Genomic DNA, 14230 nt, shown 5'->3' with positions numbered 1-14230 from the left:
TATATATATATATAATATATATATATATATATATATATATATATATATATATATATATATATATATATATATATATATATATATATGTTTTAAGGCCCTTCAGATATACAATAATAGGCCAGAGAAACATTTTTAAAGCATTACAAATGCTCAAGCAGAATATTTTAGGGTTTTATTTATTTATTTTTAAACCAATTTTCTCCTCTGTATTAAGAATTATGACATTTAAACAACTTTAACAATTAAAAAAATCACCTATAATGGCATTTAAACAACTTTGACTAAAAAAATGTAAATGTAATGGCATTTAAACAACTTTGATCACAAATATTTGAGATATTGTGGAATTTAAACAAGTATCACCAATTAAAAATCAAAGTGTTATGTAATTTAAATTTTTGACCATAAAAACAGACGAATATCATGTCATTTAAACATTTTTGACTAATAACAAACAGAAATATTATGATTTTTAAATAAAGTTGACCATTAAGAAAATATCAACATTTCTAATAAGTCTAACAGTTACTCAGAGATCTGTGAGATCCCTCTTGTTCACCACCATTGAGGTCTTCAAGGATCTTTCCGTCCTGCAGTCCAGAATCCTGTGAGAAGCCTTGCTGTGTTTGTGTTGTTAAGTCCTGAAACAGCTTCACTATCCCAGACTTCTTCAGACTTCCATGTAAGTTTTTAGCCGCAAATGCATACAGCACAGGGTTTACTGAGCTACTGATAAATGCCAGAGCTCCAGAAATGAAGACAACACTATTTGGGATAGGAGACCATTCATCTGATTGTCCTACTAGAAGAACCACAATCTCTACGACATTGAGGATGTGGTGAGGTAACCAACACACAATGAAGGCCACGACCACTCCACAAATGAGAAAGGCTGTTTTCTTGGTCCTAAAGCGCACCTTTCTGAGCTGTACGGCAACCTGACAGTAGCAGATCGCAAGTGTGAGAAATGGAATAACGAAGCCAAGCAGAGTCTCCAAACACATACAAAAGACTTCAAAGAACATAGAGCTGTACTCCCGGGAGAAGCAATGTTTCACTCCATCACCATCTTTATCGATATTCTGGGTTAGGATGACGGGAATCCCCAAAATGAATGACAGGGTCCAGGTCACTGTCACAATTCTGGACATGGACATCCTATTTTGCCAGTACAGCATCTTTAAGGGGTATCTGATGGCTAGGAAGCGCTCCACACTCATGACAGTGATGATGAAGACGCTGCTGTACATACAGGCATTGATGATGTACACCATGGCTTTGCAGGCAGCCTCTCCAAACACCCAGGAACGGGCCAGCGAGTAGATCCACAGCGGCAGAGTGACCAGCACCAGAAGATCTGCGACTGCCAGGTGGAGGATGAGACGCACCGTATGTGAACGCTGCTTCACATGCTTCAAGATGGTCCACACCACCAGCAGGTTCCCAGGTGTGCCCACCAGGAAACACACCCCCAGGATCACAGAGGCCCCCACCAAGCCTAGCTCGGTCTCCTCATCCTCCGGAAAATAAGCCGTAGCGTTCATGATTCCCTCTCTGTCCACTCGAGTCTGCTATACATCTAACCACTGAGCTAGAAAACCTGCTTCAGCAAAACTCACTTCCCTTTTGTGGAAGCTGAGAAAAACAGAACTCTCAAGCACAGAAAAGAAAAACATCTGAAGTGACTGACTTCAAAAAAGAGTGTACGTTAGCATGGGAGGAGCATCACAACTAGGAATTCAGATATATGACTTCTGTAAAAACTGGACGCAATCACGGTTTGTGTTTACACTCATGAATTTCTGACAGTTTGGGTGAGTCAGTTTACCTCACTGTGGAGTTTAACTAGACTTATTTTAACAGCACAGAACAAATATAAATACAGTATATATAAAATATGTTTTTAAGGCCCTTTAGATATACAATAATGGGGCAGAAAAACATTTTTAAAGCCCTGCAAATGCTCAAGCAGGATATTTTAGGTTTTTATTTATTTTTAAATCAATTTTCTCCTCTGTATTAAGTATTATGACATTTAAACAACTTTAACAATTCAAAAAAATCACCTATAATGGCATTTAAACAACTTTGATTAAAAAAAAATAAATGCAAATGTAATGGCATTAAAACAACTTTGATCACAAATATTTTAGATACTGTGAAATTTAAACAAGTATCATCAATTAAAAATCAAAATGTTATGTAATTTCAATTTTTGACTACAAAAGTTTGATATTTCAACAATTTTGACCATAAAAACAGATGAATATTGTGTCATTTAAACAAATTTGACTATTAACAAACAGAAATATTATGGCATTTAAACAAGTTAAAAACAAGAAGAAGAAGAAGAAATATTATGGTTTTTAAATAAAGTTGACCATTAAGAAAATATCAACATTTCTAATAAGTCTAACAGTTACTCAGAGATCTGTGAGATCCCTCTTGTTCACCACCATTGGGGTCTTCAAGGATCTTTCCGTCCTGCAGTCCAGAATCCTGTGAGAAGCCTTGCTGTGTTTGTGTTGTTAAGTCCTGAAACAGCTTCACTATCCCAGACTTCTTCAGACTTCCATGTAAGTTTTTAGCCGCAAATGCATACAGCACAGGGTTTACTGAGCTACTGATAAATGCCAGAGCTCCAGAAATGAAGACAACACTATTTGGGATAGGAGACCATTCATCTGATTGTCCTACTAGAAGAACCAAAATTTCTACGACATTGAGGATGTGGTGAGGTAACCAACACACAATGAAGGCCACGACCACTCCACAAATGAGAAAGGCTGTTTTCTTGGTCCTAAAGCGCACCTTTCGGAGCTGTATGGCAACCTGACAGTAGCAGATCGCAAGTGTGAGAAATGGAATAACGAAGCCAAGCAGAGTCTCCAAACACATACAAAAGACTTCAAAGAACATAGAGCTGTACTCCCGGGAGAAGCAATGTTTCACTTCATCATCATCTTCATCGATATTCTGGGTTAGGATGACGGGAATCCCCAAAATGAATGACAGGGTCCAGGTCACTGCCACAATTCTGGACATGGACATCCTATTTTGCCAATACAGCATCTTTAAGGGGTATCTGATGGCTAGGAAGCGCTCCACACTCATGACGGTGATGATGAAGACGCTGCTGTACATACAGGCATTGATGATGTACACCATGGCTTTGCAGGCAGCCTCTCCAAACACCCAGGAACGGGCCAGCGAGTAGATCCACAGCGGCAGAGTGACCAGCACCAGAAGATCTGCGACTGCCAGGTGGAGGATGAGAAGCACCGTATGTGAACGCTGCTTCACATGCTTCAAGATGGTCCACACCACCAGCAGATTCCCAGGTGTGCCCACCAGGAAACACACCCCCAGGATCACACAGGCTGCAATGTTCCCTCCAGATGACCAGCTGTCCGATAACGAATCATTGTCAATCTTGAAAGAGGAGCTGTTCATCTTTGTCTCTGTTTTTAGTGAGTCTGAGATCTGACTGAAACGCACTGCTTTTCAGGTCCTTATGCTTATAGCTTACAAAGATACACTTCCACTGTATGATATTCAAATGACAGAAAAAGGTGGAGACAAATCATAAACCCACATACTGTAGTACAGTTTCATTATTGTTTCATTATTGTGCTGTACTTTTGGTTTTCTAAAACTGAAATTGAATGAAACAGTAAATAGTATATAGAGTAGGAATCCTTAGCTTTCTATATGCGATAGCAAAAAGGGGGAATCCGGAGAGTGATGTTACACAAGTCAGTTAAATTAACTAGAAATGAGTCACTGTCATACATGAGCACCACCCTCCTGAGGTGACACTAGAAGGTTCTGTGTACAAATATGAAGGATTTACATGCTAAAATAATAAGAAGAAGAAAAAAAAAGCTAGAACGTATCATTCTTATAGTGTAATTTGCGGTCTTGTTAAGGACAGGTTACATGACTAAACTAGTAGCCTATCATCTGACTTGCCAAGTTTTCTTCTGTTTGTTTTGATATAAATTAGGACTTTAGGTCATAATTATGTATGTGTCTGGTGTCAGCCTTATAATTAAAACCTTATAATTATTTGTTTTAATGAAATATTAAATAAATCCGACAAATGCCCACAAGGCTATCAGCACAGATGAAGCTGAGATTTCTGACCCATTGAAGGCAAAAATCATTTTGAGAAAACAGCCTTTGAAGATATGTATTGTAATCGAAATCTGCAGACGGCAAACCAATGAAGTGTAATAAAAATAAAAACTTACCACTAGTCTGAAAGAAGAAGTGTTATGGAAGCAAAATTTACTCAAAACGTACCAGTGCCTGAAACAAACAGTGGTTTTGCCTGTAGTGTCTTCCCTTAAAATATTACAAATACTAATCTTAATTATTTGATTCATGTACTAAATTTAAAGTTGTATCAATGTTGCATTCTGGCAGTGGAGTAAGTTGTAACAACATCTTTTGTATTGGACTATAATTTACATAGTTTAGGGATAAATAATAGATTACTAAACAACCTTCTAAACAAATTGTATAAAATATGAAATAAAATATGAAATATTGAATCAGTGTTTATTCACCCTATGTCCATTGTTAAGTCTATTTAATTACACTCATTATTATTATTATTTTCATGTGATGTATGATTTTTAAGGAGTGAGTTTCTGATGATCTGATTCAGATTTTTTTTTTTTTTTTTTTTGTGGTATTTTTTAGTAAGAAAATTTTTTATTTGGTGGTCGTGAAGATGTTCTTGTTGTAGAGGAGAAGTCTTAACAACGAGTCCTCCTCCCTCGTATCTGTCATAACAGACACAGGAAGTGAAGTGTGTGCCCAGGTGAATGTGACAGTAGCTCCATCTGCTGGTCATACTTCATACATACCGTAACAGCCCAAACTTCCACGCATTTCTTTCTTCTGCGGAAACGTTGCTTATTTATCCAAAACTTGCATTTCCCCTAATATAGGCATATCTTAAGATCTGTGATTTCATCATGTTACAAAGACATTCGTTTCTTTTACTTATCAAAGCAGTGCATAAGAGATCTGGCACCTGGTACAGTATTCAACAGTATTTCACCCAGTCTAACCCAAGGACAGAAACACAAATGCAAATGCAGATGGATAAACCTGTGCAGCCTTTGTATGTTATGTGTGTTGTGAGCCAATATCATCAGTAAACATAATACTACTGGCACAAAAGTGATATTCCAGCATGTAAAGTATATTCAGTGGACATAAGGCTACCTGATCCATAACAGAAGCTCTGTGGGAGTTTTTTCAGCAGAGGACAAAACAATGAAAAAGCATGTTTCTTTGTCACTAACATACTTCTCATAAACTTTTCTTTCTTTCTGTCTTTCTTTGTAGTAAGGGTAATGATAGTTTGATAGTCAAGGGTGATGGACAAAGGTTTAGAAATTGTGAATTGTTTGTTGCATGATTTGGTTTGCTTACCATGGTTCAGTTAAACATCAAGGATTTAAATGAAGATGTAAATGAAGCACTCCAGACAAATGCTTCCGAAGGCTTCAGTGACTCCATGAACAATAAACATTTGTGCAAAAGATACAGGTAAAATGTAGAAAAAAGCACATGTCATTTATAGGGAGGGTCTCCTCTCCTGTCAACTGAGACCTCCAGCACACACTTAGAGCAACAGCATATGTTGGTTTTCCACCTACTAACACATGCTATAAGTGTGAAAAGATGCTGGCACCTAAAAGAAATTGAACAGATGAGTCATCCCAAGCATCACCTGGAAACCTTTCTCATATCAGGCAACAGCCAATAACTTTGTTTCTCTCTATCACACACTTGGCCCAGCGCAGCTCCTCAGCCAGCTGCGCCAGATTTCATGGAGTGCCTGAGATGCAACAGCAGTCTGTCGCCTCAGTAACATTAGAGAAATGGCCCCGTGATGAATATAGCGTGGGAGATTAGCACACATGTGGGTCTCTCCAAGATGAGCCTGTTGACTTCAGTACTGATGAATGACAGCCAGATGATGAGTGGACACCAGCAGAACCCGGATACAGGCAGAACTAATACAGCGCAACGACACACATCATTTACAATGCAAAGAGACAAACTATGACACACCTGTGTGAGAAAGCAAAGAGAAATAATGCAGACGGCCAGAAGCCCAGAGGGCCCGGGTCAATCACTCAGCACAGCGTCAGCACAGAAGCACTCACATTCCAGCAGCACAGACCAGCAGGGGCTTGGTTGAAAATAGACAAAAAGCACAGGGACAAGCTTTGGGGTGACACAGTGATATAGTAATGTTATCAAATGATAAGACCATGGTATTTTGTTTTCTGTACTTATCGTGATACTACTATATATCTAGCTACTCATATGGTATTGTGGTAGCCTATCACCATGGTATTTTTAGGGTCTTTAAAAAGAATTTAATGGAATAACAGAATTCTTCTTTAGTGAAAGATTCTCTGAGGAGCAACTGTTGTAATATATAATACAGCCATCTATCTTCAAGAAAAGGCTAAAAACACATCTCTTCCATCAACACTTGCACTCTCTATTCTTTTTCTATCCTATCTACTAGTTTTCTTCTTATTTAAAAAAAAATCCTCCAACACTAATGCTCTCTATTCTTTTGACTTTTTTTTAATTTATTTAAAAAATGACCCTCTAACACTTGCACTCTCTATTTTTTTTCTATTCTATCTACTTGTTTTCGTTTTAATGATTATAGTATTCCACTAGTAGTGCGTACCACTTACATATTATTGCTCTTTAGTTGGTGTTGATTGCTTGTCCTCATTTGTTAGGCTCTTAGGAAGAAAGCGTCTGCTAAATGACTAAATGTAATGTAATTGTTATTAATATGAGAACAATCATGTGACCATCCAGTTTAGGACAGGTGGCCGTTTTATGATTTAAGCTGTTCCCAATATATCATATAAATATAATACAGGTCCTTCTCAAAAAATTAGCATATTGTGAAAAAGTTCATTATTTTGAATATTTTTGTTATAGAAATTAAACTTTCATATATTTTAGATTCATTGCACACCCAACTGAAATATTTCAGGTCTTTAATTGTTTTAAAACTGATGATTTTGGCATACAGCTCATGAAAACCCAAAATTCCTATCTCATCAAAAATTAGCATATCATGAAAAGGTTCTCTAAACGAGCTATTAACCTAATCATCTGAATTAACTAATTAACTCTAAACACCTGCAAAAGATTCCTGAGGCTTTTAAAAACTCCCAGCCTGGTTCATTACTCAAAACCGCAATCATGGGTAAGAGATAACCCAGAAGGCCATCATTGACACCCTCAAGCGAGAGGGTAAGACACAGAAAGAAATTTCTGAATGAATAGGCTGTTCCCAGAGTGCTGTATCAAGGCACCTCAGTGGGAAGTCTGTGGGAAGGAAAAAGTGTGGCAAAAAACGCTGCACAACGAGAAGAGGTGACCGGACCCTGAGGAAGATTGTGGAGAAGGACCGATTCCAGACCTTGGGGGACCTGCGGAAGCAGTGGACTGAGTCTGGAGTAGAAACATCCAGAGCCACCGTGCACAGGTGTGTGCTTTTGAACCAGAAACAGCGGCAGAAGCGCCTGACCTGGGCTACAGAGAAGCAGCACTGGACTGTTGCTCAGTGGTCTAAAGTACTTTTTTCGGATGAAAGCAAATTTTGCATGTCATTCGGAAATCAAGGTGCCAGAGTCTGGAGGAAGACTGGGGAGAAGGAAATGCCAAAATGCCTGAAGTCCAGTGTCAAGTACCCACAGTCAGTGATGGTCTGGGGTGCCATGTCAGCTGCTGGTGTTGGTCCACTGTGTTTTATCAAGGGCAGGGTCAATCCAGCTAGCTATCAGAAGATTTTGGAGCACTTCATGCTTCCATCTGCCGAAAAGCTTTATGAAGATGAACATTTCGTTTTTCAGCACGACCTGGCACCTGCTCACAGTGCCAAAACCACTGGTAAATGGTTAACTGACCATGGTATTACTGTGCTCAATTGGCCTGCCAACTCTCCTGACCTGAACCCCATAGAGAATCTGTGGGATATTGTGAAGAGAAAGTTGAGAGACGCAAGACCCAACACTCTGGATGAGCTTAAGGCCGCTATCGAAGCATCCTGGGCCTCCATAACACCTCAGCAGTGCCACAGGCTGATTGCCTCCATGCCACGCCGCATTGAAGCAGTCATTTCTGCAAAAGGATTCCCGACCAAGTATTGAGTGCATAACTGAGCATAATTATTTGAAGGTTGACTTTTTTTGTATTAAAAACACTTTTCTTTTATTGGTCGGATGAAATATGCTAATTTTCTGAGATAGGAATTTTGGGTTTTCATGAGCTGTATGCCAAAATCATCAGTATTAAAATAAAAGACCTGAAATATTTCAGTTGGTGTGCAATGAATCTAAAATATATGAAAGTTAAATTTTTATCATTACATTATGGAAAATAATGAACTTTTTCACAATATGCTAATTTTTTGAGAAGGACCTGTATATAAAAACAAAACAGATGAGGCAGAGAGCTGCGGTATTCATGGCTGTGCGCCCTCTGCTGGGTGATTTGTGGTACAGGTTGATCATCCTCCAGTGCTAAGAAGAGGAATCCTAGGTTTTTGCCATTTTTTTCTTACTACAAGCTAGGAAAAAGATAAGCAGATAAATATCACACCACATTCGTAACTGACACATAATCAAAAGAAGAAGAAAAAGAGTGCATCAGAAAACTAACAATAGAAATAAAATGCATCAGAGATAAACTGTATTTTACCACACCATAATAAGCTTAATTGTGGTTTGGGGAAGATTAGGATTGGAGTTTTGCCTTATGGATAGAATTCGGCTATGTGTAAAGTTAGAGTTAAGATTAAGAATCAGATTCTGTTTTGTGAATATCTACTGTATGTGTGCTGGATGGACATTCATTAATTTTATGACTGTCTGGAGATCCTAGAGATATGTTTTAGATTTTACACTAATCAGTATGTTTCCATTGCTCATATTCAGCTTTTCCCACTTCGGCTGAAGTTCAGATTTGGCTGTAATATTATTAAAGATTGATGGTGCAAAACATTCTTGGTTAAACAGATAAATAAACCAGAGTAGTACTGCAGAAGCCCATGCAGCCTCACTGGAGCACTCAAAGCTCATCATGCTCTCTCACGCTGTGAATGATTCAGCCAATTATGCCTCATTGAGTTTCGTTCCACTCTCGGGTTTGTGGTTTCCATCTGTGTGTGGACAAAACAAAGAACGCTGGAAAATTCTGTGGCATTTCCTACATGCTAAACAACTTTATTTCATATCTCCCTGTCCAGATGTGGCCTTTGCATATTTCAGTCGTTTGTACAAGTAGATGATGTTGGCCAATGGATGCCATGCTTTCCTGATGGGGATACTTGACTCCAACAAAATGGACTCTAGAGATTATAGCAAATCTAGTCTATTTCCTCCAGCCGAGGCTTTAAAAGAACAAAGATCTATTCAATGGAACTCCACCCGAATCTGTTTTTTAGATTAAGATTACAATGATTAATGGGCGATCATTCAAGTATTTTCACCTTCCTGTTACAGACAAACCATGCTACTGTGGATCAATTCATGTAGAGAAATAAAGCAGCAAAAAGAAAATGGAGTTCAAAGGTAACTATAGTTTACAGAGGCATAGACAGTATTTCCTGTTTAAACTCATGTCTCTGTTGCTTATCTTATATATAATTATAAAAAAGCATGGCCAATGAAGAACAGTTGCTTTCCACAAGCCGTTCACAAATAGTGTGAATAAGCTATTGATGACAATGTTCCTCAGGCTAAAACGGTACAGTAAACTGAACCGAACATCATTTCTCACACTGCTTGTTTACATGTATTTGAATGTGCATTTAAACTACACACTGCTTGTGCCCCAAGGCACAATAACATCATTAATAACAATGAATCTGTTCCTTAGCTCAGTCAGTGAGCAGAAATTGAATACCAGCCTGCAGGGTTTGTGCGATATGTGTTTCTACTTTATGCCAATCATAAATGATTAAAGACAATAAATAAAACACACTTTCTTTATCGGTACAAAGCAATCCGGTCTTTATTACTTCTGTGTGAACTTGTTAAGATGGAAAATAAAACACTTGAGTACATACTCATGCTTTAGCTTGAAGTGGAACTTGCAAAGCTTTTTTAATTACTATTATCTGTTGTTTGTACACTTCCAATTTGGGTTGGCAGCAAAGAATGGCACTTGAGTGATTCCCATGTTGACTGGTTAATACATGTATAAACATTATTTCCTAAACGCTATGTCCTCAAAGCACCACTAGTGCAACTATTTACAATTTACATGTTGTATTTTGTTATAATTAATAATGTATATAAGAGAACTGAAATGAAAACTCTCACCATCTCCAAACAGGCAGCAGTGCTGACCTGAGGTCAGTCGTATGATTTGAATGAATGATCTCTGATTCTGGATCAGGCCAGCTATCATACAGCATGTTGACTGACTACAGGTCCACAAACTATGGAAACACTAGAAAGAACAGAAACTCTACCAACAAATGCTTTAAACCTTGCTTAACACCTTTGGTGTACTGATGCTTAGAAATCTAGCCATGCCTTTTAACATTAAGGCATTTTTTTCTAAATCAAACCAGCTGCAGCAAAATGGGCAACAACAACAACAAAAAGAGTGGGAACTGAATAACCGCAACAATTCAGAAGTGTATTGTACACTACTACAGTATTTACAGTTAATAATACAGCTGAGAACACTACTGTATCTTAACATTTGAAAAGAAGATAAATACAAGAATATTTATTCAGTTTTATAGATCATTTTTAAATTTATATAAAAGCTATTGAAGCTAAAAGTGGCTTAAAAAAGAAAGAGAAACAGTGCTATTTTGAGCGCTTTTTAAACTCTGCATGAGATTTGATAGCACTCAATGGGAACAATAAATACTAGCTCTGTACTCCTCTTCGGTGTGACAACGTTGTCTTCGCAATCTGAAGCAGACAGGTCTTAAACCTAAAGGATGAAGGAGGACAGAATAACATGCATTACATACAAGCACCAGTTAAAGCATGAATAATATCTGAGCTGAGATGAGTTTTAATGCACATAGCTATGGAAGTGCGATGTCATGGAGTGAAAGCCAGACTTACTGCAGCAGTGCTTACTGAGCTCACACTATGGTAGAGGGACCAATCACCTGAGCTTCCCCCTGTGACGAGAAGGAGATGGGTGTAGGTGTTATCACAGGTTAATGGGGAGGCTCTGATTTAATCATCAGGTGATCAGTGAATGTGTTTATTAGTGCTGGCATAAGCATGGGTGTTATGACATGTTTATGCATCAGGCTATGTCCACATTTATCTGGATGTATTTGAAAATGGTGTTTCAGAGACATACAAAATGTTCTCACACTATTCTTCTGGCACTATCATTTTATTAGCAACTCATTGGCGCATCCAGGTTGCACCAGTATTGGTTATTAGTTTTTTGACAGCCAATGCCGATATCTTTGAGAGCAGGGTGATAAATTTATATATATATATATATATATATATATATATATATATATAGTCTGGCGCAGCGTCAAAATAAATGTCTCGAATATATCAGCCAAACAGAAAAACATATCGGCCAATATTTGGCATTTTTCAAACATGCAACATCGCTTTCGAATACTGCCGTTTTCACAGCCCACACTACAACAGGAAACCTGTGTTTTCATATGTATCCACTTGTAAGCGCATCTTCTATAAAAACTCAGTATTTTTGAAATTCTGAGTGAAATGTGTTTTCAAATTCATCCGGATGAATGTGGATGTAGCCTCAGTGACACTGATTGGTCATTTGATGTTGGCACAGGCCTGAAGATGTGCAATCAAAATACTGGCCATCTGAAATGGGCACACGCTATACTAACCGCTGAGATGTACTGGCTGTTAAAGCAGGGTTTCTCCTGGGTGGGAGAGGTGATGGAGGAGTAACAAGAGGAGTCACACGGTGAGCTGGGCTCCTCGGACAAAGCCTCGGGAAGGTGACTGGACACACATCCGCTGTCTGACCCGCTCGAGCCACTACCTGACAGACAGTGAGACGACGAACCCGAACTCTCGGTAGCTACAAACAAAATTCAAAGATCAACTTCCTGTTATATACATGGTTTCTGAGGAAATGTTTAATGCTTTCAGATGTTATGAATCATACTCATAGATGGCTGACTGCTTGTCTCGTGCTCCAGCTCATCTTCCTCGATGCAGGGGCTGATGAGAGGTCTCTCCCCCGCTAACAGGCTTTGGCTGCTGTACATATGCAGATTCAATGGCCCCAGCAGTGTGGTAGAGGAGGGGCCACCGGACACTGGGGGGCCACTAACGGGAGCATTTACTGCAGCTCGTTTGAATGGGTTTGAGTGGTCAAAAAGCGAGACCGCAATGGAGGCTCTCGTCCTGGCCCCTGTAACAGAAGAAAGAGTAAAATCAACCCATAGAATCATTTGATGCTTATTTTTAATCAAAATATTATTCTGGTCAGAGATAAAAATAAATAAATCAAGCAAGTTATTCTGATGAGTTTGTCATGTTGAACAAGCTCACCTCTGCCTTTCATAATGTAGTCAATGGCTCTGTCGTTGATAGCAGCATCACTAGGTTTAATGTCCAGGAAGGGTTTATTGCCCACCCCCATAGAGACCATCTCCTGCATTCGAATTTCTGCATACACACAGAGAAACATGATTAAAAACACTGCCATATATCAGATGTTGCAATAGTACTGATGATTACTGACATTTAAAAAAAGAAATATTAACATTGCGTTAATACTACACAAATGATAATATCATAAATAATCCGTCTTCTATAACCATATAGGCCTAGTTGACACTCCAATAACTGTTGAATAAGTTTAATGATGAATTTGAAGAATTCAGTTGCATAAAGCACATATAAAGAGTAAAAAGATTTTTTTTAGGGATTGAGTAAATATATCTAAATACAGGTTGAACAAAGCATTGGATTTGCATAATTTTCTCACACTCATATCAAACTGTAGAAATACAATACTGGTGAGACTTGAAATTGTTTTAAATAGCTTCCTATCTGCCTGAGGCATTTACAGATGAAGTGTTAAAAAAATCTTCTGATATGCTAAGATGGTATGTGACAGGAAATATTATCTGTAATTATCCTCTCACGTTCAGCATGCTGAACAGAACTAATTCCAACAACTTATTAAAGCTTAACCGCTTCAGTGTTTCTTTCCCACCTTTATTCCTCGTGGCCTGCTGCCATAGTATCCGTGCAATGTCGCAGGTCCAGGCATGTTTGATCTCGGAGGTGCTGGCTTGGAGAATGTAGGTCTGGTTCTTTGAAGTTCTCCTCCTGAACCAGACCTCAAACCTCAGAGCGTTCTCACCCGACGTCTCTGTCATACCCACATCAGCCGTCTGCAAAGACAATGACAGAGTAAAGAGGATATTCACATATCATCTCAATCAGTATTGAGGGCTCATGGCATCTTCTTGTTATTACGGGTTACAGGAGACCAAACTGATGCTCAGATCTGAAAACTAAAACCTTCTCTGATATTAACATAGGACAAGAATGCGAATGCACTAGTAAAAGTACAGTGTTTTTTTCTGGAGATATTTCCTGTCCCTCTAAACTTCAGATGTCCGTAAGGTGCTTACCTTAAAAGAGTGCTTATATATGTAAACATCCAGGCCACCCTCAATGCGTTTGGGTTTGCTGAACAGCACTAGATCCTCAAACAGGAACACATGTCTTTGGCACTTCTTCCTGCCATACCAAATTGTGAACTCATCTTGCCGAACCAACTGCCCCTGCTCTTTCAAATTCACCTAGAAAAGTGTGAAATAAACATGAAACAGAAAATGTAAAAGATCATTTGCTTTCCTATGTCTCGAATGTGAAGTGGCGTGTGTATCCGCTTACATCACAATCTCTGATAGCGTCCATGGCGAGCAGATCGTTGCCATGGCGAAGTTGGAATTTGACCATCTCGGCGGCGGCACGCAGGTACATAAGCTCCTGCTCCTGGACTTCGCTCACCTCCTTAATCAGGTCTTTCAGCAGCAGGGCGTACTTACTCATGCGCTGGATGGGCTTCAGCAGATACGACGCCAGGTCCATCTTATCCCCCAACTCCAGCTGCTTATGCTGAAATGGGAGAGATTTTGACAGTTTCAGCCCATGAGGTGAGATGAATGTGCTTT

The 14230-nt window shown here is 38.8% G+C and overlaps 3 protein-coding genes across 7 annotated transcripts in view; all 3 read right to left on the bottom strand.

Annotated features, from left to right (window-relative positions):
* Positions 1–181: 181 nt before the first annotated feature.
* LOC109102078 (leukotriene B4 receptor 1-like) lies at positions 182–1840 on the bottom strand. The gene has a single exon (XM_019115391.2). The coding sequence runs from the start codon at positions 1542–1544 to the stop codon at positions 519–521; it is 1026 nt and encodes a 341-aa protein (XP_018970936.2). The 5' UTR covers positions 1545–1840; the 3' UTR covers positions 182–518.
* A 103-nt stretch (positions 1841–1943) lies between these two features.
* LOC122134120 (leukotriene B4 receptor 1-like) lies at positions 1944–3541 on the bottom strand. Its single transcript, XM_042727844.1, has one exon. The coding sequence runs from the start codon at positions 3451–3453 to the stop codon at positions 2413–2415; it is 1041 nt and encodes a 346-aa protein (XP_042583778.1). The 5' UTR covers positions 3454–3541; the 3' UTR covers positions 1944–2412.
* Positions 3542–10048: 6507 nt separating this feature from the next.
* LOC109070058 overlaps positions 10049–14230 on the bottom strand; it is an 89248-nt gene continuing 85066 nt past the window's right edge. For 4 of the 5 annotated variants that reach the window (XM_042727833.1, XM_042727834.1, XM_042727830.1 and 1 more), the window contains 8 exons: positions 13950–14174; positions 13685–13855; positions 13261–13441; positions 12591–12707; positions 12202–12450; positions 11918–12114; positions 11151–11209; positions 10049–11013 (listed from right to left, as the gene is read on the bottom strand). In XM_042727833.1, coding sequence (XP_042583767.1) covers positions 11171–11209; positions 11918–12114; positions 12202–12450; positions 12591–12707; positions 13261–13441; positions 13685–13855; positions 13950–14174 — 1179 coding nt within the window. In that variant the 3' untranslated portion in view covers positions 10049–11013; positions 11151–11170. The remainder of the gene's footprint in view (positions 11014–11150; positions 11210–11917; positions 12115–12201; positions 12451–12590; positions 12708–13260; positions 13442–13684; positions 13856–13949; positions 14175–14230) is intronic. The other variant, XM_042727832.1, reaches the window with a different exon arrangement.

Source organism: Cyprinus carpio, chromosome B7 (assembly GCF_018340385.1).
Source record: "Cyprinus carpio isolate SPL01 chromosome B7, ASM1834038v1, whole genome shotgun sequence".
Taxonomy (NCBI): Eukaryota; Metazoa; Chordata; class Actinopteri; order Cypriniformes; family Cyprinidae; genus Cyprinus; species Cyprinus carpio.
Note: the sequence above shows the minus strand (reverse complement) of the source record. Positions and strands in the feature narration are given on the sequence as shown.

Coding starts and splice junctions, on each gene's coding strand:
- LOC109102078 (XM_019115391.2), bottom strand. CDS start 1,544: ATGAACGCTACGGCTTATTTTCCGGAGGATGAGGAGACCGAGCTAGGC.
- LOC122134120 (XM_042727844.1), bottom strand. CDS start 3,453: ATGAACAGCTCCTCTTTCAAGATTGACAATGATTCGTTATCGGACAGC.